The sequence below is a fragment of the Crotalus tigris genome, unplaced genomic scaffold (assembly GCF_016545835.1).
Source record: "Crotalus tigris isolate CLP2741 ecotype Arizona unplaced genomic scaffold, ASM1654583v1 scf7180000017899.1852299, whole genome shotgun sequence".
Taxonomy (NCBI): Eukaryota; Metazoa; Chordata; class Lepidosauria; order Squamata; family Viperidae; genus Crotalus; species Crotalus tigris.
In genome coordinates this window covers 1,537,687-1,564,024 of record NW_024096711.1, presented here as the reverse complement: position 1 = coordinate 1,564,024, position 26,338 = coordinate 1,537,687, and the positions used below count along the sequence as shown (strand labels likewise).

At 38.5% G+C, this 26,338-nt stretch overlaps 1 protein-coding gene across 5 annotated transcripts in view; it reads left to right on the top strand.

Annotated features, from left to right (window-relative positions):
- The window catches only part of SYT7 (synaptotagmin 7), a 243,219-nt gene that overhangs the window by 131,572 nt on the left and 85,309 nt on the right, over positions 1-26,338 (top strand). For all 5 annotated transcript variants that reach the window (XM_039344301.1, XM_039344302.1, XM_039344304.1 and 2 more), the window contains exon 2: positions 11,960-12,063. In XM_039344301.1, coding sequence (XP_039200235.1) covers positions 11,960-12,063 — 104 coding nt within the window. The remainder of the gene's footprint in view (positions 1-11,959; positions 12,064-26,338) is intronic.

Genomic DNA, 26,338 nt, shown 5'->3' with positions numbered 1-26,338 from the left:
TCACTTGCTATAGGCAAGTCTACGAAAATGAATGTTTTGAAATACAGTTTCTAATTATTTCCAAAAGTGCAGTGCATGTGCCCCCTACTGACTTCTACCAATTTTAGCTTTCATTAGAATAACTCTGGACAGAAAAACAACAAAAAAGGACTAATGTATGTTATTTGCTATTTCATAGATATTTATTCCTGGATAAGTTGGATAGTTTTATAGAATAAGTCCCATAAACATAGTAGGTGTTACATTTGAATAAACATAAAATTGACCTGGTACATCTTTAGATTAAAAATAATCAAACCCCTGTTGTCTATTTGTGTTGAGGTATGAAATCAAAATTTTGAAACATTGAGAACAGCAACAACACTTTTGTTTGGAGGGTCCACCTATCACTGTTCCTATGAACCTTCATAACCCCATGATAAATGCCTCTTGGCTTTTAAGTGTTCCCCATTTAACCCTATAGCAGTGGTTTTCAACCTTTTTAATGCCGCGACCCCCAACCGGTCGTAAGTCAAAGACTACCAAACCAGTCATAAGTTGAGGAGTACCAAACCAGTCGTAAGTCGAGGACTACCCAACCGGTCATAAGTCAAGGACTTTCCCTGCCCGAGAGCGCCGCACATGCGTGGTGCTGCCCCCTGCGCCGGCCGAAGCGTAGCTGGCAAGTGGCAGAGATGGAGCAGGCCGACCACCGGCTGGGCCACCAGCTGGCCCAGCCCAAGGGAGGTAAGGCACCCACTGGGCCCCACATGCACCAGCAACCCTCCCTGCACCCACCGGCCTCCCACCTCCCACTCCTGGCCCTTTTACTTACATTTTTAGTAGTTGCTCAGCAGAGAGGGGTGGAAACTTCCAGATAGCTTGCCTTCGCTGCAGACAACTTGCAGCACCGTTTGCAGAATGGGACTTTTGGCGGGCTCAGCAGGACAGAGACAGTCTGGACAATTAGACTCTATTCAAGACAGTCTATTCTATTGGCTTTCAAAAGCCAATAGAATAAAAGGGAGTAGCATAGCTAAGGAAAAGGGGAAAAAAATGGCAGACTGCGTTGTTGGTGACCCCCGTGAAATGGTTGTTCAACCCCAAATGGGGTCGCGACCCACAGGTTGAGAACCGCTGCCCTATAGCATTAAATTGAAAAAAAAGTGTCTGGGAGGGAGGGTTTTCAACAATGGTACTAATTCCTGTAAGTCTGTTGTAACTCCTGGGGTTAAAAACTGCCTTACTGATTATCCTGTACCTGTTTATAAAGACATGTTCAGTTAGACAATACAGTAACAGTATTAAAGTAATAATAATAATAATAATAATAATAATAATAATAATAATAATAATAATAATGTTGGAAGGGACCTTGGAGGTCATCGTCCAACCCCCTGCTCAGGCAGGAAACCCTATACCATTTCAGACAAATGGCTGTCCAGTCTCTTCTTAAAAATTTCCAGTGTTGGAACATTCACAGCTTCTGGAGGCAGATTGTTCCACTGGTTAATTGTTCTAACTGTCAGGAAGTTTCTCCTTAGTTCTAGGTTGCTTCTCTCTTTGATTAATTTCCATCCGTTGCTTCTTGTCCTGCATTCAGGCGCCTTGGAAAATAGCTTGACTCCCTCTTCTTTCTGGCAGCCCCTGAGATATTGGAATACATTCCACTTGAATGATTGTAGTGAACTTAGCCTGGATCTAAACCAACATGAATTTCACCTTAAAGGCAAGCAAATTTAGCATTCCTTGCTTATTTTTTTGAAGAACCTTAAAAAATCTGATCTGTTACGTATCATTGAGGTGGCGCAGCAGTTAGAGTGCAGTACTGCAGGCCACTTTAGCTGACTGTGTTCAGCAGGTCAGCGGTTCAAATCTCACCGGCTCAAGGTTGACTCAGCCTTCCATCCTTCCGGGGTAGGTAAAATGAGGACCCAGATTGTTGGGGGCAATGTAAATATATATATACATTGCTTACTGGTGTACACCGCTTAGAGAGTGCTTGCACTTAAAGCAGTATATAAGTCTCATAAATAAATAAATAAATAAAATTCAAACAAATTGCACAAATCCTTTCAGTTATTCATATTGCTGTGTATCACATTTAGGTTTAGGTATTTTCTCCTTCCAGCACTACAACCTTTACATGCAGCTGAATGTGGTCTGCTGGGATGAATGTACTTATTCTATAGTCTCCAAGGCCTACATAGATATCATAATAGATAAGAAGGACAGATTTTTTAATTTAAAAATGTAAATTATATAGAAGAGGAAGAATTGGTGAGTGTGCTTTTTCTCAGTTTGGACTTGACACCAGGAATCTGCCAAAATCCCTTTTCTGCATGATGACTAATAATGATAGATAAGCCCTGTCCTCTGTTGCACCCCACCTTAGTTAGTAAACAGGGTCATGGGTTTCAGTGTATTTCCTACTTTTTCTTCTTTGATTGCATTCTTTATTTATCTCAAAGATGATGGAAAGGTAGTTGTTTAAGAATGCAAGAAGCAGCATTCCTTGCAATAGTTTTTATAGGAGAAGAGCAGGCAGAGCTAGGGGACAGAGTTAAATGCATCATCCTGGAGCTGAGCAAGTGTGACCAGTCCAAGGTTACCTAGTTGGCTTTGTGCCTAAGGTGGGACTAAAACTCATGGTCTGCTGGTTTTTAGAGTGATAGCAATAGTAATAGCACTTAGATTTATATACCACTTCATAGGGCTTTTACAGCCGAATAGAATAGAATAGAATAGAATAGAATAGAATAGAATAGAATAGAATAGAATAGAATAGAATAGAATAGAATTCTTTATTGGCCAAGTGTGGTTGGACACACAAGGAATTTGTTTCCAGTGCATAAGCTCTCAGTGTACATACAAGTAATAGTGATAATCATGATCATATACAACATGAAAATACATTCATAAATCGTGAAATACAACACTTCATCATAAATCATAAGATGCAACACTTAGTGATAGTCATAGAGTATTAGCTAAGCATACAACATAAATCATACTAGGGTACAAAAAAACCCAATATAAATTGTAAGATACAAGCAGCAAAGTTATAGTCATAAGAAAATAAGGATAGGTAATAGGAAAGATGAGGAACATCATAGTAATACAGCTTTACTAGTATTTTGAGAGTGTTGCAGGAATTAGTTGTTAAGTAGAGTGACAACATGGGGGAAAAATTGTCCTTATGTCTAGTCATTCTGGTGTGCAATGCCCTATAGCAGTGGTTCTCAACCTTCCTAATGCTGCGACCCTTTAATACAGTTTCTCATGTTGTGGTGACCCCCAACCCTAAGGGCTCTCCAAGTGCACCGACACCACCCACTCACCCGCCGGGCCGAGGGTTCAGCGTGCCTCACCTGTCCTCGCCTCCCTTCTGAAGGTCGCCAGCCTGCCCGGCTCCAGCTGGCTGGGGAGGGGAGGCAGGAAGGCTGCTCCGCTGGCTCCGCCCAGCCTGGTTGGAGAAGGCGGGGAGAGGGAGAGAGCGAGAGAGAGAGCCAAGAGGGCAACAGCGCAAGCAGAGCTTAGTTCAGCCTCCTCCGCAGAAAGGGCCGCTAAGCAGCCCAACCTCCCTTAGGAGATGCTTGACAGAAATGAATCCGATGCTGCAACGGCCCCCAGCTCAAAGCCATGTGGAGACGGATAGAGGAGGGGTGTCTCGGTTCCTATGACCATCGGAAATATGTGTTCTCCAGCATGATAGATGTAGCATCCACCGATTGGGTAATCAAAGCCTTCCTGCTCAGATTTAGACTAAGACCAAACTTTAGCCACGCCTCCCTTGGGCGCTCCTTTCCCAGTTTTGTCGTAGTCTATGCTCAGAGAGGACACAGTTTTGTTAGCTCCTCAGCAATTGTTTGTGTCTTTCCAACCTTCTTCCATGGGTCTGAAAGTATCATCCTCGACCATTGGTAGATGGATTAGGGCCTGCATCTCTCACGCTTACGGGACTCAGTCTCTTCCTGTTCCTCCTCGCATCACTGCTCATTCTACACATAGCGCTGCTACATCTGCGGCCTGGTCCACTCAGGCCTCGATTGAGGAAATTTGCAGGGCAGCCACCTGGGCTTCCCCCTCTTCATTTATAAGGCATTACAAGCTTGATAAATTCGCTGCCTCAGACGCATCCTTCGGCAGAAGGGTTCTGCAGCAGGTAGTCTTTACGCATGAGCCACAAGCCTAGACTTCTCTCCCGACAGGGACACGGGTGGCTTTGGTATGTCCCAATAGGTGGATGCTACATCTATCATGCTGGAGAAGGGGCGTTGTCTTACCTGAACGCCTTTTCTCAGCATGAAGATGTAGCATCCACACCCACCCTTAACACTTAGTCTAGGCAGATTTTTTTCAGGAGGAGCTACTGTGTCGGACCTAATGAACGCTTCGCCTCAACAAAACTGGGAAAGGAGCGCCCAAGGGAGGCGTGGCTAAAGTTTGGTCTTAGTCTAAATCTGAGCAGGAGAGCTTTGATTACCCAATCGGTGGATGCTACATCTTCATGCTGAGAAAAGGCGTTCAAGTAAGACAACGCCGCTTTTCCGATGGTCTTAGGCGACCCCTGTGAAAGGGTTGTTCGACCCCCCAAGGGGTCGCGACCCACAGGTTGAGAACCACTGCCCTATAGCATTGTCTTGAGGGAAGAAGTTGAAATAGTTTATGTCCAGGATGTGAGGGGTTTGTAGATATTTCCATAGTCCTCTTTCTTGCTTGTGCAGTATACAGGTCCTCAGTAGAAGGCAGGCTGGTAGCAATTGTTTTTTCTACAGCTCTAACTATCCGTTGAAGTCTACGTCTGTCTTGTTGGGTTGCACTTCTAAACCAGACAGTTATAGAAGTGCAAATGACAGATTCAATGATTCATTTATAGAACTATATCAGCAGCTCCTTGGGCAGTTTGAGCTTTCTGAGTTGGCGCAGGAAGAACATTCTTTGTTGTGCTTTTTCAATTACATTTTTGATGTTAGGTGTCCATTTTAAATGTCCACTTCATAGGGCTTTTAAGCCTCTGTAAGCGGTTTACAGACTCAGCATATTGCCCCCAACAGTTGGGGTCCTCATTTTACTGACCTCAGAAAGATGGAAGGCTGAGTCAATCTTGAGCCAGTGAAATCGAATTCCTGGCAGTGAGCAGTGAGTTAGCCTGCAGTACTGCATTCTAACTATTGTGCTCCTTAACCACTACAGAAATCTAGCTCTCTAAATTCTATACTAACTCACTATCAAATCAAATCAGGCAGCCTGATCAGGTTGTCATTAAATGCTCTTCCTTCCTTAGTTCCTTACAGTAATTCTTTCAGATCTAATCTTACGGTACAATTTCAAAAGGTAACAGAAATTGCTTTAGGTAAGGATATCCTTAAGTGGTTTTCTACTGATCAGTACCTGAGAAAGAAGATTTTCATCATATTAAACATCGCAGCGCCTCCTTAAGAGACAACAGAATCACTTCTTCAGAATTCTTCATGGATGATGTGAGGAATACACAATCTGAAACTCATAATAAATTACTGACTCTGCTACCAGAGGAGATGATGCTTAGCTAACATGAATATCTTTTAATAGGATTTGGATAAATTTATAGAGGAAAGGCTACTCATCATGAAGATATATGTTACTTCAAAGATCAAAGCCTTTGAATGAAAAAAACAGTTACTAAGGAGAAAAAAGGGATCAAGAAGAGATTATTTCCTCCTATTTCTCAGCTTCCCAGAGGCATTGAGTACTGTGAGAAATAGGACACTACAGTAGACAAGTCTTTGGTCTGGTCTCTTAAGTGCATTTCTAATGTTTCTTCCTCTTCTGTTATTGCACGCATGCTTGAGTGCTTTTTGCCAGTGACATAAAATCTCTCCTTGTGTTTAATTCTGAATAAATTTATTTTACTACAGATATACATAGATCATGCTAGGGTGGTTTTTTTGCCTTGAGCTTAGTATGTTGTAACAACAGCCACTGTGGTTATGACTTAACTAGGATGTGTGAACCATGCTTCAGCTTTTAATTGCAGTTATGTATCTTCCACTCCGGAAATGACCAACCTTAATGGTTCTTCTGTATTAGAAGTCATTTCCAGATGTTCAGTCCAAATATAAGAAGTATGGTAATTGTTTGTTCTTGATAGCCTACAGAGATTCAATTATGTTTGGCTTATAAAGCAACTGTTGGTAGGTGAAAAATTGGTAGAAGGATTAGATGGAAATATCACAACACCAATATATTAAGCTTAATAACTGATAATTACAATTATTAGCTCAAGTTTAAGGCATGAGTTTCACTAGCAAATGAGCCCCCCCCCCAATACACGGACGGGAAAACATACTTGATTTGTACCTCTCACTGACTGTTTGTACTTAGCACGTTTTATGAACTTAGGCAATTGTGAAATATTCAATAAACAATTATCAAACTGTAGCTTAGTTCCTAACTTGATCTTAGCCATAAACCCATGCATAAAACAGGGACTATAATAGTGTCAAGGAATAATAAAAAATAGAGTGCTACCATCAATAGAAAGGGGTCCATGTTTAGTCCCAAGCATTTCTAGTTAGAGAAGAAATAGGACCTTTTGCCCTGTGTTGTAAGGTGGAGGGGTCTTAAGCTGTGTGGTTGGCAGCAATATGAAAAAGTACTTTTTTCCTGTTCTATATAAGGAAAATATGACTTATCAGGCAAGGCACATACTAATGCGCAATACTTCATTAGGTATTACCTTTAATTTCAGTCAGATTTCAGCTGTTGTACAATACCTTTTATGCTGGCTAACCTATCAGTCCTAGTAATTTAATGATCTTCAAAAAAAACCCCAAAGCTTCATGTTAATATTGTGATAGTTTTAATCTAGTGAACAGTTATGTGTATGCAGTACCTCACTTTTGTTTTGCATTTCTTTCATTTGCTGTGTGTCAGATGTTTTTACAACTGATAGTTAATAGAAAGCTTTTAGAAATCCAGGCTCTTTGGTAAACAAAGAGGATTCATTCCCCAAAGATTTCAGAGAGGAGTGTCTAAAGGGCATTGTTTATTGTACAATAAATACTCAATCGTTTGGCAGATCCAGATGTTCTTTCCAAATGTAGCACAGCTGCTACACATGTAGGAAAATTATCTTGTTATTGAATTAAGATTGCACCATTTTATTTCTGAGATTCTTGAAATGTATATTAGGGACTTGGCAGTGGTCCAGAAATGGGCAGCTGAAGTGACAGAAAGGTTGGAACAATTATTTATAAGGAAATATTTCAATGTTTTGCCATTTTAGTTTGGGGGAAAAAGAGCAAAAGCAAGATAGATACATAATGTAAAGCATGGTGTTGGAGAAGCTGTAGAGAAATGCAAATATAATTCTGACAAAGATACTCAGGAGCCATTAAGAACATAAAAGACAACTCAGACCTGGGAAAGAGGAAGGTGTGAGAAAGAAACTGAACATAAGTTAAGGCTTTGATTCTGATTGGCATAAGAGAAAGCAGAAGGAAGATTGTGGTTATATCCTCCTATAGCAGACCTCTACAACTCAGGGTGGAAAGAGGCACATTGATAAATTAAAAATAATTGCAAGCCATAAAGGAATAGTTATTTTTTACTGAATTGTTTGGTGACTAGCAGCCTTGTGACAGTGAGGAAGCTGACCATGTCCTGGAGGCATTGTTGTCTTTCCAGGCAGTGATGGCAGATCATTCCTGGCGGTGGGAGCAATGGATTTATTGAATTTTCAAAAAGCACCTGGCTGCAAGGCTGGTTGGCAGGCTGCATGTTGTACAAGCCTGTCCTACAACAATAAAGTAGCATTCTTGTAATCCTTGTAAAGTCTGTTTCCTGACCTAGCCTATCTCAAAGGACTGACAGAAGCTAAAGAAGAAATTGACCTCCCTGTTTTAAAAGTGGGATCATTTACAGAGGTTGTATTTGGTAGGACAGATGCATCTTCACATAGCCTAGGGTAAAACCATTGAATTAAATTTCTCATGATTGTCGTAAATTTAGATTACTTTAAGGGAGGATGGACAAATTCTTTATGGAGGATACAGCTACTAGCCGTGATGGTTACTGGGGAGGCAGTATGTTGTGGACTAGTAGGGAGAGATGGTTATTGTCCTCAAGCCTTACTTACAGGCATTCAAATTTGTGTAATATATCTAAGCCTAATACCAATCATTTATACTGGTGAAATGTACCCACTGGAATTCTAATCAGTGGTAAAAAAAAAAAAAAAGGTGAACAGAGTTAAAGAGGAGTCAGATAAATGAGAAAGGATTTCTTGCATTTCTTTCTTGTATTGTTTTTATACATGAGCAAACTACCCTGAATTTTAATAAGCGCCTGTCTCCAGGATTTTCTGATTTGCCTTGAGTTCCTCCACAGGTTAATGACATGATTTGGAAATACGTTTTGTTACTACCGATAGATGTGCATTTGCTTCTACTGCACTTAATTGGGCCTCTTCATATTCATATCAGCAAAATATGTTGGAACACTCAGTTTGTTCTGCTTATGATGTTCATTGTTTTTCAGAACTCCGCATTTCTTTCATCTGTTTGGGGAAAAAAATCCTCAAACTATCATAATCCTTCCATTCCAGCTCATATAAAGGGATTGCCATGTCTGTCTGTTTCTGATGCTTTTCTATACATTTCTATTCTTTATTTTCCTGGCAGTGTTTTTCATAATATTTAAATCATTGCATAGGAATCAAGGACTGTACCCAAAGCCCCCACAGTTTCAGAGACACAATTCCTTTATCATCACAAGGGCAGAAAAGTTGCTGAAAGCAATGACTACCTTATCGTTCTGTTCCATGTCACTTTAGTAATATAGCAAAAGTTCCATAGGATCATCTGCTTAGAGTTCACTGGTTTGAACTGTACATAAATGTTATAAATATTAGATTATTTTCCACAGCAGGATTAGCATCAGTTAGCAATGCATTTAACTATCTGATTATAGGTTCAGACTGATCCAAGCTTGCACAGATTATAAAAAAAAAGATGCAGTTTTTCAGACTTGTCATGACAGAGTAGAGAATAAAATGATACAAGCCCCCCCCCCCCGAAGAATGCCATAGTTGAAATCTCAGAAATGGGTGAGATGAAACCATTAAGAAGTGACAGGGAGAACAACATGGAGATAATGAATCAATATAGCCCCTATCGTCTGCATCTCTATTAAGTTAGTAAGGAGACCTCTTCCTTTATTAGAGTACAACCAGTATAATTTACAAAAGAAAACTTGAAAAAAACATGTGCTGTTATTGCAAAACGTCCTGTAGCTTCATTTAGTTTACTTATATTGGGAAGAGTTACTGTATCAGAATGTGCTTTAAATTTGATGGTGGTTTTAATGGATCTAGGGGCCTGCAGGCTAGGGGTGTTTCTAAATATAATAAAAGCCATGTATTTTTCTAATGAGAGCCAAGGGAAGGGGGAAGGATCTGTACTTGTTTGTCTCTGGTCAGTCTTGGCTGTTTGTTTGGGGAGCTATTTTTGCTAGTTACATAGTTTTGCTTTCAGTCATGGGATTCAGCCAGTTCACACCACTTTGACAGAACCGGTAGCTAATTTTTTGTTGCCCAGGCCCAGAACAGACTTCCGGAAGCGGCATCCAAACAGAGAACCGGGTTGTTCCCATTTTTGAATCCCACCACTGTCTGCTTTCATTCATGTGTTCTTCTATCTCTTCATTCAGTTTGTTTGCAGATGATTGACTGCTAGCTTTGGTATGAATCTAGTGCAGTTAACCTATTTACTCCTTATTTTGTTGCCATTATTAAAATAAAACTCCTTTGCTATTTCAGTTAAAAAAAAAAAAAGTACTCCAGCTTTATTGATCACATTAGTACCCTAGAATACAACATCCTCTAACCCTGGTTAAGATGGAAAATGGGAAACATTTATTTATGTTTGGTCTTAACAAAAGATCTTCAGCTCCATCCAGATTCAGGGTTGGCAATTCTCCTTCAAGAGCAGGTAATGGCCATGTAACTATCGGTCTGGGCAGAACCATTTCACCTAGGACAGGCACCAGGAATCCAGAGAAAGAGAGAGGGAGGATGGCAGTCCCGATCGGCTTGTATGGCTCATTTGTAACAGTCACGCCTCTTCTTTCTCCAGTAGCTGCAATGTATTTTCACGGGCAATCTTCTATCATCAAGGCAGATAATTAAATATTCTGTTTATTAGTGCAAGATCCTAGAGCAAATAAGAGGACTGAATGCTATTTTTGCTTAATGATATAGCTAGCCCATTGGTCTATATATCCACATTTATTATTACCTATGGTTGGATTAGCCTTCTGCTTTTATTTCCATCTCCTGTGTTGTAATGAAAGAAATCTATAGGGTTTTTCGTGTTAGCACTTCACCCTCTTACACAAGAGGTTACTGTTCATTTAAGACACTGTGCCACATCTTCGCAATAAGTATTACCTTGAATTTATTGAATTCTAGCTTCTTCTGTTGATTTATTGCTTGGTTGCTCTAAATTTTCTCTAGTTGTTTGTACCCAAAAAATAATAATGAAATAAATGTTGAATTATAGTCTGTTAAAGAAAATGTTACACAATACATGCTTTGTCTGACTACTTATCTGTTGCCTTCCATTTATCTTCCTCTGCTAAATGTGGGCTGAGTCATAATACCTTGCATAACTATGTACATTTGATGTAAGGCATGTTTAAGTGGAGGCCTATGTGTGGAATTAAAGTTGTGCTAAGCTATCAAAAACTTCTGACCCTTATATATCTTGTGGAGGTAGCCAAATCATCTACTTACCTTAGCTAGCTCTAAACAACTGGGACCCTTCCATGTGAATTGCAATTAAAGTAGCTCTAGTTTTAATATTGTCATACTTTTCTAGGTCAAGGCCACTATTTTAGAATATGAATTCATTCTCTTGAGCTCTAATTAGAACCTGTGCTATTTAAACTTTAGATCACACATGGACAGCCCACAGCCTAGCAGGCTACATTCTCTGGCCTGTAACTCAGGGATATTTTTCTCTACTACCCATTTTATCAGCAGTAAGGAATAGATTTATCTTGTTACTATTATCCAGAAGAAAAACAACAGTCCTTGTTCAGGATCCTTTGCTCCAATGTTTATAAAATAATTGGAATAAAAATAGCAAAGTAGCATGAATCCAGGGAGTAAAATTGTGGCTTTAAACCCCATCTCCTTTCCAATTATCTTGAGGGATGTAAGAGAGAGTAAATAATCCAGACAAATAGCAGTTAAATACAGATTTCCTCCCAGCCAAATATCATCTTCCATCCTCCCCCCCCAAAAAAACTTTACTTTTATTTTACTTTATTTTTAATTTGTGAGAGGGGAGTAGTTCTTAAAAATTCCTGGATCTGTTCTCCTTTTTTTAAAAAAAAAAATGCAATGTTCTTTTGCTGCGATAATTGTTCTATAGAAAGCCGTGCAGCTGGAGTGCCATGAAATCATAAAGCATACTAATGATAATCTATGGTTGATTCTGGGTGCTGCATTGCAATAAGGCTTGCCCTGTCCATGTTAGGGACATGTGCGGAATTTTTCCATTACCAACCAAAGCAGCAGAGTTTCAATCACTGGTTTGATCTCCCCCGTCTGAGACCTTGCTTGGCAAAGGAACTGCCAAGAATTCATAATTGTTTTTTCTTCTTACACTCCCTTCTCCAAGGTGGAATGAGAGCAAAATATTAAAAAAAATATTGATTGAACCAGATGTCCGTTTAGTTTAACAGAAAACAGTACTAAGTACTAAGCCCAGTAGAAATCCAAACAAAATAGAACAAGACCTTGAAAAGTATGGATCTGAGGCAATTGACACATGCGTAGAGAAGAAACTGATGGCTTGCAGACCTTCCATTTTGTAAGGATTGCTGTGAGATGTGGACAAAAGCAAGTAAAAACTGTAAAGGACAATGCGGCGATGTGATGAGAAATTATTATTCAGGTGAATGTGGCTAACTTTGGGCTTTCTCTTCTCAGGGACACCCTCCCGTGATGTCCTCCTGGTTTCAGTCATCATCACCATTAGCCTTAGTGTCACCATTGTCCTGTGTGGAATTTGCCAGTGGTGTCAGCGCAAACTGGTAAGTTGTAGTTAAATATGATCAGCTACACAAAGGAGGAAGTCCCCGAGAGGTGGCAAAAGAAGTGGTTGTGTTTCCTTGGCAAACCATCTGTTTAAAGGCATGGAAACCCCAGAGAAATTATGAAATAAGCTATAAAAGCTTATAAGAGAAGTTCCTTCTGGGGAAGGGGGAAGACTAAAGCAGGAGTTTAATTGCAAAGAACAGCAAAAGAATGATCATGGGATATAGTGCCACCAATTACAATGGGTCTGCATATTTATTTTAATCACACTAATTTAAGATCCAGAGCTTCAGGGAAAGAGTTGAAACCAACACTAGATTGGAAAGAAGGGAGAGGTGGAAAGAGGCAAACAGGTGAACATTAAAGATAGGACGTGGGATTAAAAGATCAGAGCCCTTATAGGATATTGTGTTCTTTCATCCTGCCACCCAAATGAAGGTGCATGTTGATTAAGGCTGGCCATGTTATTTGGGCAAATGAACCAGAATGCACTTGTCTGCATATTTTGCAGTAAAAATACAGCAATAATAAATAATTATTTGTTGTGATTCTCTCTTTTCATGATATACTAACACCTGCTGCTTAAAGTAGTAATATTATTCAACACAATGGGATGGTGCTGAAAAAATATGAATTGAGGTTGTGGAAGATATCAGATCTGGGCATCTGATGGCACTCAGCAAATATAGCTGAAGACAAAGGGAGAGGGTGCACATGCTAAGCCAAGAATAATGAAAAGAGGTGTTTCTGCTTAACGCTTCTTTTATGTCAACTGCAGTGACAGTATCCAAGGCTGAGAGATATATATAAGGACATCATGGAGTTTTAAGCTGTTTAATACTTTCGCTTGAAACACTGTACACAATCCAAGGCTATATGACAGGATGGGGTGGGAGAGGGATAACTCCTTTATTATAAAGGGGAAATTCAGGGGAAAGGGGAAAAGAAATGAGCTAATTGGGGCTTTTCTGCTCTGTAGCCTTAAGCCGCTTAACTCCCATGTGTAAATTGGCTGGATAAAGCTCTCCATTATTTCTGCTTGTTGAAAGCTGTTTGTGAAGCTGTTTGTGAAGCATGATCACGTGACTGCGGAAAACTGCCACATATTGCCCATTGCAAAGTGCCTGAACGGCAATTTTGTGACCACAAGGTGCTGCAACAGTCATAAATGCAAGGATTGATCATGAAACTGTTTTTTTTTCTTCAACATTGTAACTTCAAATGGTCACTAAATGAGGTGGTCAGTAAGCAAAGTCTGTAGTAGAAAGTAACAAGAGAGTTCTCAACGGTTCATTAGTCAAACAATCTGAGATAAAAGAATAACATTAATCTCATTGAAGAAAGATGCTAAATAAACAAGTATTTGGTATTTTGTTTAATCCAAATTTGGGAGCTAGATGGATAAATGTTAACATCTTGCCCCTTTGTTTGAAAGTGTCCTTTCTAGACAATGTCTTATAATGGCATTTTACATAATCTGTAGTCACGTCTCTTTCATTCTCATGCACATCAGTCATAATCTTTTGCACCTCCACACATACCATTTTCCTTGCAGCAGAAAGCCTCGTTATTGTAGTTCTGAATGCTACTTAAAATTGTCCTAGTGGACAATTATTTAAATAAGAGCCAAGAGTGTGCTGCAGCTGCCAAAAAAGCCAACTCAGTGCTGGGCTGCATTAACAGAGGGATAGAATCAAGATCACGTGAAGTGTTAATATCACTTTACAATGCCTTGGTAAGGCCACACTTGGAATACTGCATCCAGTTTTGGTCACCAGGATGTAAAAAAGATGTTGAGACTCTAGAATGAGTACAGAGAAGAGCAACAAAGATGATAAGGGGACTGGAGGCTAAAACATATAAGGAACGGTTGCTGGAATTGGGTATGTCTAAAGAGAAGGACGAGGGAGGACACGATAGCAGTGTTCCAATATCTCGGGCTGCCACAAAGAAGAGGGAGTCCAGCTATTCTCCAAGGCGCCTGAAGGCAGGACAAGAAGCAATGGATGGAAACTAATCAAGGAGAGAAGCAACCTAGAACTAAGGAGAAACTTCCTGACATTTAAAACAATTAACCAGTGGAACAACCTGCCTCCAGAAGCAGTGAATGCTCCAACACTGGAAGTCTTAAAGAAGAAACTGGACAGCCATTTGTCCAAAATGGTATAGGGTTTCCTGCCTGTGCAGGGGGTTGGACTAGATGACCTCCAAGGTACCTTCCAATTTTATCATTATTATTATATTATATACATAGGTGTCACAATGCAAGCACAGAAGAAGAATACAGAGGGCCCGTTGAGGTGCCTGTAAGCCTCATAAGCCCAGATTCTCAAAGCATCTCCATAAATGCTGGCAGATGGCCATTTTCAGTGCAATAGAATGGGAAGCGTATTAAATGCATCAGAGAATACTATATTAACAGTAATTGATCTAATTTCCTTTAAATTAAATCTAATATAATTTTTTTCCTTAACATGACCATTTCCTTCTCCTGATCCACCTATATTTGGGAGGAAGGCTGCTGTCAAGGTTTTTCAAGAGTCTGACCTGGGTTTTGGCCCTAAACAGACTGTACTATATGCTGAATTGTTGGTCTATTGCTGAAGACATGTCTAGCAGCAGATATCACACATCCGCTCTATTTAACATTCATTACATATTTGTGCTTTTTTTTAATGCTATCTTTAAATGTAGCATTTGTCAATAGTTACAGAATTCTCCAATGTTATGGCTTTGCGACTTTAAAAAAAAACATTAGAAACTGTCTCAATATATTTATTACTTCAAGAAAGAAGAATTAGTAGATAATTCCCCCAGTTTCATTTGTATTTTATTGGCTATGCTTCATTTTATTAAAAAAATATTAATTTTTTAAGTGTAACCATTTCACTGACCTACGACACTGTTGAAAGAGTCAAGAAAATTGGAATGCATGTCTAACCTCATTTATGTTTAATTAGAAAGAAGGAAGGGAACAGAATTATCCCATTATAAGAAGACTGTAAAAATCTCTTTTCTCTTCCCATTAAATTTAGAATGAATTGCCCGCTTGGCCATTACTTAATGCGCACTTGTCCACAAGTGCTATAAATTTCTCTCATTTGCGTTGACCTCTGCTCAAGGTGCTCCTGGCTGCATACAACCTCCATGTGGGATACCCAATGAGGTTATGAAGTCTTTTCTTGACTGTTTATTACATCATTCTTCCTCTGCAAGGTATCCTCCAGTCAAGTTAAGTTGTAACTCCTAGAATTCCATTCAGTAAGTTGTTCACGGTGGCTGGAAATTATAATGGCAACATTTACAGTTCTTCCCAATACTGTAAAGCGGGAGTCTTCAAACTTGGCCCTTTTGTGACTTGTGGACTTCAACTTCCAGAATTCCTCACATTCCCCACCATCACCATCACCAATAATCATGTAATTGCAATCTGGCTGCTTGGTAACCTGTTCACACTTACAACCAGTGATCATCATTTGCAATCTTCTCTGTCAGCTTCTCCAAAAAGTCAGTGGGGAAGCGGGCAGGGAAGGTTGCAAGTGGCTGCTGCTGCCTGCCTGCTGAGAGGATTGACTCTTTTTTAAAAAAAACAAATTTTATTTATAATACAGTTAAAAACAAACAAACATTGGATTTGACATGACATTCCAGTATATACATTCTTATCAGATTATTCCACTTTTTACAATCAATTCTTCATCTCTACATATACATCTAAGTTTTATATACAATACTTGTTCTAAAATAACATATATTTCTATCTTAACGTTCATCTTTAATCCCAACCATCCTCTTCAAATTCCTCCAGCGGTAAAATTTATCCCAGGTTTCATAATAAATTGATCCACATTTATCTTTTACTATCATTGTGAGCCTGTCCATTTTCGCACATGCTAATATTTTATGTATTAACTCTTCCTCTGTGGGAATTTCCTTGCTCTTCCATTTTTGTGCAAAAGCAAGCCTAGCTGCAGTCAGGATGTGTAGCAGCAGGTAGATTGTTCCCTTGTCGTATTTTTTCTGTTGTTATTCCCAACAAGAAGAGTTCAGGTTTTAACTATAAGTCCAGTGTTAATATATCCTCAACCAGTTTCGTGTCCTGTTCCAATACTCACAAGAGGACTGACTCTTGTCTCTGTAGCTGGATGACAGAGCTGCCTGCTAAAAAATTTGGCAATCCAAGCAGGTACAAAAGTTGAAACCCTTAGGCAGGCAGCTCTTTTAGCCATCTCACAGAGACAAATGGGAGCTGAAATCCAAGCAGGCTTTTTAGCATGGTAATGTAAAGATTGCAGGGAACCTCAGGGCAATGGGAAAGGTCATGGAAATCCCAGCACAGGCTGCATGCAAGTATCTTTTCCACTCAGGAGCTGAAAACCCTGCTTGGGTTTTGGCAGGGAGAATTTGCAGCTCCTGAGCAGAGACACACTCGCACATGGCCTGTCCTGGACTTCCCAGTATTTCTTTCCCCCTGAGCTACCCCACACTTCTTATCTGGGACTCCATCCACTTAATGACTTACAAGATCATTTAATAACTGCAATCAGGCATACTATATTGTAGTTGTTGAGCAAAGCAGTCACATGACACTTAATGACTGCTTCACTCAGCAACCAAGATTCCAGTCCCAGTTTTGGTCATTAGTTGAGGACTACCTGTACATCAAACTGGCTTTCAAAGAAAGCCACTGTATACTTAAAAAGAATCCCATGACATATCTCTGCTGTATTTCTGTTGCTGCTTTCTCATGTAGCCTGTAATCCCTATGTGTCTGGTATGGTGCCAGAAGAGTATTCCTAATGGCTCAAAGGCTATTGAAAGGTGAAAATAAAAGTTGCAGGCTGAAAACATGTCATGAAAAATTCAAGGACTCATCCAGACAATAGCCAGGAGTCAGCATTGACTTGAAGGCATTAAAAAAAAAACCTGCGCAGATTAAAAAAAAATATAGGTACCAGCATTTTTGCAATTTTTTATGATGCAGGCAAATCATGTTTCAGGGATTTACTAAGTAATCATCCTGCTGTATTCATAACATTTTATAGGGGATAGAGATAATGTAGTCTTCCTTTTTTTTAAAGTCCATCTTTTCCACTACTTCCATCCTTTTTACATATAGACAAAATAGTAATTGTACAACTGCCTTTTCCTTAGGAATTTTCCATTTGGAAGTGCCTAGCAACATGAAATAGGCAACAAGTGCAATAAAAAATAAGTCATTGAACAAATGGAAAGATATATCACATACATTCTTCCCGTGAGATGCATCTTATCTAGAGACATGATTTTGCATCCTACCGTCTCTATTTCTGTAAAGGAAAAATGATAAATGAGTCAAAGGTGTTTCAAGAATAAAGATTAAGAATAGAAGTCCAGGGTGGGTGGTGAGTCTTGCATCTTCATTCTTTGGCATTTCAATGTGGAAAAAAAAAGGGACGGGTAAGAGTTGTGTTAATGAAGTAATAAAAGAATTGTTTGCAAAATCCAGGCTTTGTGATGGAGAATATAATCCTTGACTTCTGGCAGAGTGAAAGTTTGCTAATGGGGAATGGGGTCTGTGAATGAACTAAGATGTAACAACCAATGAATAGCTCTTGCTGAATGAGTTGTTTTCTTGGTTGGTTTATCTGTTATATAGCTTGTTAGAAGATATGTTACTTGAATGTTTTAGTGCAGGGGTCTTCAAACTTGGCCCTTTTGTGGACTTCAACTCCCAGAATTCCTCAGCCAAGTCCTAAAAGGGCCAAGTTTGAAGACCCCTGTTTTAGTGGAAGTGTTTGTTAGGACTGGTAAAAATAATCTACATTCAAGTAAAAATCTGCCTGGCTGGGATGAAGACATCATTTAGTATTGTGTTACTATTAATAAATTGTGTCGTTCTCTCTCTTGTACTATAGAATATTATAACAGAATATTACCTTTACACTTTTTAAAATGCTTTTAAGTAATTCAATTTGAGCCAATCACTCTCTCTCAATTTAACCTACCTCACAGGGATGTTGTGAGGAAAATAGGAGGAAGAAGAAATATTAGGTATGTTTGCTACTTTATTTATAAAAATAAAAGTGGGGTAATAAATAAAATATTTAAAGTTCATTACATTCATTTTTTATAATGTACTGTGTTGATCATGACAGTACCCAAAACAAAATGTATGTGGCCTTCCTTTCATTCCAGCCGTGTTCCCTCCTTAGGAATTTGTGAACAGACACTGGACATTCCCAGATCCTTCCTCTGTCAAGACTATTAGAGTGCTAAAAATAGTCTGCAGCTTTTTTTCCCTCTTAAAAAAAAAGAGATGAAAAGGCCCAGTGCTGCTTCCTGAACCTGCCCTGTCCTTGCTGTCCAAGTCAAACTGGTTCATTTTTCCTTGAACTTAACCTTCACATGGCTTGTCTGGGAATTCAGCTACTTCAAGTATGGCTTTATTTCTTTCCTTTTATCAATACCAAAATGCACAAATAAAAAAAGGAGGGGTTTCCCCAGGTTTCCTTTTCCTCAGCAGGGGAGCAATGTGTGATGAAGTAAAAAGAATAAAGCTAATAGATACTTATTTTAAAGCAGACTGTCCCAGGGCAGACATTAGCAGCATCCCAGCTGCCTTGCTTGTCCCTTTACATCCTGAGATGAAAGTCATACTTGCTCTGACTTATTAGCAGGATTGTGACCAGCTTCTATCTGGACATCGTCCCATTCCTTCCTAAGGAGAACCAAGGACAACTTCCTGGTTCAATCTACTTGTTTGGCCCATGACGTAAAAGAGAGCTTGCTTGTCTATGAAATACAATCATGCATTAAGCAGTGATATTGCAGCATTAATAAGTAAAGATCTTCACTTGGCAGCCAGATTAATAAAAGCAACTGACAGTGAGTGAGCAAGACGAAACGAATTAAAGGTCTCACAGATGAGAAAAGAAATAGAGAGAACCTTGACTAGCTCAGTTCCATTCCAGTAAATGAAAATGGCACCAAACCCCAAATAAATTGTTTAAAAAGCTTTCATGCTGAAAGACACTATTTTGCTTTGACCAGCTGGAAAAGATAACTATGAGAGGCTGAAGAAAACCAGACACTTGCTGGTAAAATGACAGGTAAAAGCTGTGAAGTAGCCATCTTCCCCATAATTGATTTGTGTGGCTTCCTTTCTGGTATTGGTAGTTCTTTTGCTATTTCCCATTGGTTTCCTGGCATCTTTGTTCAGGGATATGTAAGGAATTTATTTCTTTATATATTAATTGCCTTTAGGTCAGGAGTATCCCACCTTGGCAAACCTTAAGACTTGTGGCCTTCATGCTGGCTGGGGAATTCTGGGAGTTGAAGTCCACAAGTCTTAAAGTTGTCAAGGTTGGACAATCATGTTTAGGACTACCTTTAGGACTACCTTTTCCCACTGTATAGTTTTTTCCACTGCAGCTTCCCCTCACGCCCTTTGCCCATGTGATTCTTTCAAGCTCTGTTGAGAGATACTAAGGGACCTAAGGTCTCTGAGAGAAGTTCAATGCTGAGTTTGAATTGGAGCATGAGTCTCCCTTAGCTTACAGTGGAATTGTAACTGAGAATCTGGAAGAGTGATCCGCTGGGCTAGTAGGATTCTACTGTGGACTAGATGTCCTAAAGACATGGGGATAGTATTGTAGCAGAGATAGATGGCCAGATGATGAATTTTATCTGGCACAGACAAGGAGAGATCATGAAATCATCTACTTGTACTCTGGATAGCTGCTCCTCATGAGGAAACTGCAGCAACTGAGGGTATTGCAGTCAACTCATGAGTTGAGCAGCTGGAGATCAAGGGATTTCATGCAAGCTCATAGCCTGATTGCAGCCTATATGGACACAATGTTTGCAAAAGCCTGACTTTCTTAACCACTATTGGATGTAATTAATGTATACTTAGAGAGATTTTTCTGAGTGGCAGGATAAAATAAATCCACTTGGTGAGTCAACATTCTTTCTGGATTAAAGAGGAAGGGGAAAAGGCTTTAGGGGATTTAAATTTTCAGCAAAAAGCTAACAAGAATTGGGTATGAGAAAGTTTAAAATGGATGAAGGGGTCAGTAATTTTGAAATATTCAATTTTGATGAAAGGGTTTTTGAAAATACTAGAATTAAACAGATAAAATGTGTATATCTGTGGGAATGTTATCTGTTTTTGTGGGAATATTAACTGTTTAGCATTAAAGGTATAGACCAGGGGTATGCAACCTTGGCTTTTTTATGACTCATGGACTTCAACTCCCAGAATTCCTGAGTCAGCTATACTGACTCAGGAATTCTGGGAGTTGAAGTCCATGAGTCATAAAAGAGCCCAGGTTGCCTACCCTGGGTGTAGACAATTGGTTCAGTTTTATAAAAAAAATGCCCTTAATGCTAAAAAAATGCTTATTTACAAAATAAAAGTAAAGATAATATGAACTAGATTGCGATGGCGACTGTAATTACAAACTTTTTAAAATTTTTGTCCTGATTTATGGATTATAAATAATAATATGGAATGTAAATGGAACAAATGTTCCTAAAAGAGGAAAAAACATTATTTTTTAAAAAATAAAAAGATTTAATTTGCTTACAAAAATGCTTATTAGAAAAAAAGATATAAAGTATTTGACTTACAAAAAATTGGGTGACATTAAGAGAAATGGAGACAAAAATGAATTATGTAAAACAAAAGAACTGAACTTTCAGATAAACCAGGGAAATGGTTGGCATATTAATTACACAAAGAAAAGGAAAGGAAACAATATTGAAATTACAAGAGGGAGATACCGTAATAACAGATAATGTGGTTATTCAAAATATTATTAATATTATGTCAATATTATTCCAGTTTACCAAAAGGACAAGAAATATTCCTGAAGAAAATAGATTAATATTTAAGAAATATGGTATTATTTACCAAGGATTACAGAGAAATAGAAACAGGTTACAAATGAAGCTACAATAATAAGGGAAGTTGCTAACAAAAAACAGGAAAAGTCCATGGGCCATATGGTTACTGGCTTCTTGCTATAAATGCATTGAGGATGAACTTTTAAACAAACTCTATTTTACTCAGGCTTTCATGCCCAAGGTAAGTTGTTCATGATTTGGGCTGAGAGGTTTAAAATGATTTTCCAAGAATGAGGATTTATGAGGATCAATGTGAGTTTTTAACCTAAAAAACAGTTAAAAGATAATACAAGAAATGTTTTGTAAACTTTGGAATACTTGTAGCAACATAATGAAAAACAAGCTGCACTGATTTTTTTTTTAAACATAGAAAAGGCCTTTGACAATTTGACTGGATCTTCCTGTTTAATAATTCTCAGTGGAGATTTAATAAAACCCTATGAGATACAAAAAAAAGGAAGATAGGAATGCCCATTTTTTCCTCTCTTATTTATTTTAGTTTTTGAAATATTAATATTGTCTTATTTTCTGGGAAATACGGTATTTTATCAAATGATGTACCGTTAGTATATGACACCAGAAAAAGTATCTAGAAAGTATAAAGGTACTTCAAATCTATATTGGAAATGTGAACAACAAGAAGGGTCATTTTACCATGCTTGGTGAGCATGCAAAAAAGCTAAAAAAATTTGGGTTCAAATGCACGTACTAATTCAGAGGATTTTAAAGATTAGTATACAACTGAAACTAGAAGTTTTTCTCATGGAACTGATGGATAAACAGTTTGAAAAACATTGTGGTGTGTTGTTTTGATATATGATAACCTCAGTGAGATTATTATACACCCAAAGCTGAAAAGATTTGGCGATATCTACAACGGAGAAATAGTTAATTGAGATAATATAACTTAAGGAGATGACCAAATTGACCTGTTTCATTCGAAAAAGAGACAATATGGACATTTTGCACAAAACAGAAAAAAATGAAGATGAACTATGGTTTTGATGATTGGACAGATTATAGAAAGAGTCACAATGTAATTTTGGAGAAAGATAAATTTACAATTGTTTTCATGACAGCTGTAAAGAGGTTCAGAAGCTACTTCTTTTTTCTTTTTCTTCTATCTGCTTTTCTTTTTGCAATTTCTCTTTCATTCCTTTTTTTCTTCCTCTTACTTTTATTTTTAAATCTTTCAGTATAATTATATTTTAAAAAGACGATTAGCTGACCAGATCCAGCTGATTTGTTGACCTATAGCAGCATGAGACAGATTTTGCCTGCATTGAGGCAGTAGGTAACTCACATTAAATATAAATACATTTTGATCTTGAGGAGAGGAGCAAATAAAAGAGAGGGTTGTTTGTTTTGGAAAAACAATATGTGAGGAGTTATCCAAGAATGCTCTCTCTCTCTCTCTCTCTCTCTCTCTCTCTCTCTCTCTCTCTCTCTCTCTCTCTCTCTCTCTCTCTCTCTCTCTGTGTGTGTGTGTGTGTGTAAATTCATTCTCTTTACAAGATATAAAAATACTGTTGCATTCTCATAGGATGTATGTGCCACTAATGGAGGTTGCTGCTGATGCATTTTTTCCACAGTATCTGTGCTATTAAAGGGAAGACGGTATTATGGGAAAAATGCCAATTTAAATTAGGAACCAAAATGTTTGGAGATACAGACAACAAATTATACTTTATAGAATGCACAAATAACAATGATCACTGGATTCCCTGCCAAAGGATCACAGAAGAGTCCCTAAGTCCCCAAGGTTATAGGTAATATTCCCTGAAATGGCATATAGAACTTACAAAAGCAGTAGTAAATTGTAACACAATCTTTACTACAGGCAGGAGAGAATGGCTGATGAAGATCTCCTTTCAGGGCAGGCAAGAAATAGAAAAAACTTCCACAGAAAAGGTATACATTGCCTCCCATCCCCAGCTGTACCATATGTGTGTCACTGAGAAGTTTCTAGAGCACGGGTATCAAACTCGCCTTGTCAAGTGACGTGTCACAACGTGTTGTGACTTTTTTCACATTGCCGGAACTGAGGTGGGCGCAGAGGCAAGGGCCGGCAGTTCAACACCCCTGCTGTAGATAGTTGAAAGCAGTCTGCAATTTTGTTGTGGGAAGGGATCAGAACAAGCATCTGCATTAGGGAGTTTGAATGGGCCACCTAACATGTTTCTAATAAGATGTGCCATATGACAGACTATTTTATCAAGTGAGAAGGAATTATAAGAGATCATAAAACTTGTGCTTCCCGTCTTCCTCTTAACAAAAATGCTTTTAGTTTAGAGTCTCAGCAAATAACTTAAAATAACTTTTAAACTGTTTAATCATTGTTTAATAAATAGTGAAAGATAATGAAGTTGAAATACAGGTAGTCCTTTATGCTGTAATATGTTTTTTATTGAAAGCCATCTACAGTAGAGTCACTTAGCTGAGATGGATAGTGTAGATATGTGATGAATGAGTGAGTGAGTGAATGAGTGAGTGAGTGAGTGAGTGAGTGAGTGAGTGAAAGTCTAGAAACTGATTTAAAGCATTTTGTATTTCACTTCAGGGTAATTTTTTACTCCATCTGTAAGATGGGTAACTGCTGCAAAGATAGTCTCCTATTCCCTTGTCCACATTAAGAGTCAAAGCTCTTCCAAAACCCAGAAGGATCTTTTTCCAAAGCCAGCGGCTGACATCTCTCCGGTCTATGGGGTCAGGAAAGGTGGAAGTAGAAGATAAGTTGCAAATACCATATAGTCCATTGATATGCGCATATGATGGGGTGTTGATAGCACAGAATTTCAATGGACACTTATGTTCTTCTGTCAGGTTAAATTTAGAAGCATAATAGAAGGTGAAATTCTCACCTTATGCCAAAATGCAGATAAAACAGGAGCACCCTGTCCTTAATCAGGATCTACCTTCCTCCTGTTCTAGCTTCAGCAATACAATTTTTTGGATGAGACAGGGGTTAGAGGAGCCTGCTGTTCCCAACAAGGTTTCTGTCTTCAGAATTGAACTATCATTGTTTTATCGATGAACTAAGACAGAGGGCTTTTTTTCCCCCTCTCTGTCTCTATACGGCAGACCAGATTTTAATCCAGTGCATGTCCTGAGACCACCTGGACTCATTTGACAAGGACATTTGCTGGCACAGAGCAGAAGCATTTAGGAAAGAAATGAATTATGCACAGGGAGGAGCAGGTGAGCATCTTTATCTACTACCATTTAGAGAAATAAGAAGCAGCAACAGATGGCATGTGATAAGCTTCACCCCACCTTCCTCCAGCTATATGAGTTGTTCTTTGCTGAAGAACATTGTGGGATTCCCATATCCCATAGCTTTGAATACTCTTGTATAAATCATCTCAAATCATTGTCTGCTGGTGATGTCCTGGCTAATTGGGTTTTACTGCTATTAGTGACTAACCAAGGGCTTTCTGCTTGAAAATTGCTGTGTATATCCCATATTAAGAGGCTGTGCTTCTGACTTTATGAATCATGCTGCCCTGACAGTATATATATCTGCGTTACTGACCCAGTTGGAGAGAATCTGCAAGACATCATGATTTTTGCAAGCAGTTTATCTCTATATTTTGAATCAGCATGTCTAAAAGAGACTGAGTCAGCCTAGATGATCAAAGGATTTCTTTGTCTTCCGTTGCTTTCCCCAGGATCCTTCCAGGTCTCCTATGGAGTTGATTTGATTACACAAGGCATGTAGCTGTTATTGCAAGACATAAAACATGCCTTGTTTCTGAAGCCCATCATTGCAACCTCTTCTGAAATTTGTTCTCTGTTCACCTTTCTGATTCATTCTCCCAGCCCCCTAATCTGGACTTTCTGTACCACCACCCCCCAACATGTACATAGCTCAATATAAACTCTATTGTTGCTGAATGCAGCTATACATCTTATTGGGGATGTGCTCTGAATGTAAGGATATTGTATGTTCTCAATACTAGTGCTAAAAATGGGATTCTTTCTGTGGATTGTGATTTGAATGGTAAAGAATAGTATAAATGCTCCTTGTGCCATATTATGACTTTAGGAGATACAGGCTGTGTTTCAGAAAGTGATTGTACTTCCCCCAGATTTAAAAACAAGATTTCCTCTTCCTGTCATACTAACTTGCACCTTAAGTACATAATTTCTTGCCTTTATTTCTTCTTAATGTTTTGAGTTACACAAAGAGATTTATTTTTTTTAACCTACTAAAATAAATCAGTCTTAGTCACTTTTAGTTCTGGCATTAACGATATTTAGCACTGTTTCCAATTGTGGTAACAGTGGTAGAAATAGAATGATCTGCATAGAGTTGTACTATAAAATAGGTATATTAGCTTAAATGACTCATAAGAACTTCTAATAATTGGTAAGAAATTCCATAGCATTTATGGAGACATATTTAAAGCCTATGTGTCAGTTTCCTTTAGAATACCAGTTAGGGAGAAAAGTATTCTTTATAGATGTGTATATGTTCTTTGTTAGTTCAAAATCTTGTATTACTCAAAGTAATGGTTTGAATTCTTCAGTAAGACCAACATAACATTCAACCACTTGTATCTGTTTGGATAATAGATTAGCAATAACACTTAGACTTATATACTGCCCCATACTGCTTTACAGCACTCTCTGGACAGTTTACAACATCAGCATATTGCCCCCAATGATCTGGGTCCTCATTTTACCAACCTCAGAAGGATGAAAGGCTGAGTCAACCTTGAGTCCATCAGGATTGAACTCCAAACCGTGGACAGAGTTAGCCTGCAATACTGCAGTCTAACCACTGCGCCACCAGGTTAGGTTATTATATATTTGGATATCATATATGAGTATTTATCCTATATTTAATAACCAGGTGATGTTGAAGACATCTTAATTTTTGTTCTTAATGTTCTTTTGTCAGCTTATTTCAGGATAGATTTTGGTAAGTGAATATATACTGTTTGTTTATTTTCCTTTATACTTTTCCATGAATTCATCTTAATGCTTCCCAATAAATTTTGCTGAGTTACTTCTACATTTCTTGATCTCAAGCATCTTGATCTCTCCTTTTTATACAATCACAAGATTACTTTGCCATGGTAACCTAGAATATAAACAGTATATCATAATCCAGCTGCGGGCTTAGTAGCTTTAGCTTTAATTCACTGGAATCTAACTCATCAGCCTTCCTCAGTACTTAAAATAATACATGGTCTGGTGGTGTTGGCAAAGAAGGTCAAAATAAGTTAAACTGCCAAACATGAAATAATAGATTTAAGTTATAGAAAGGCAAATTCTAATTGAATAATGACAGAGAAGGGGAACAATCCTAATACTAGCATATGGACATTAAAACCTGTTATCCAGAGCAATGGTGGACTCTCCTTCATTGGGGTTTTT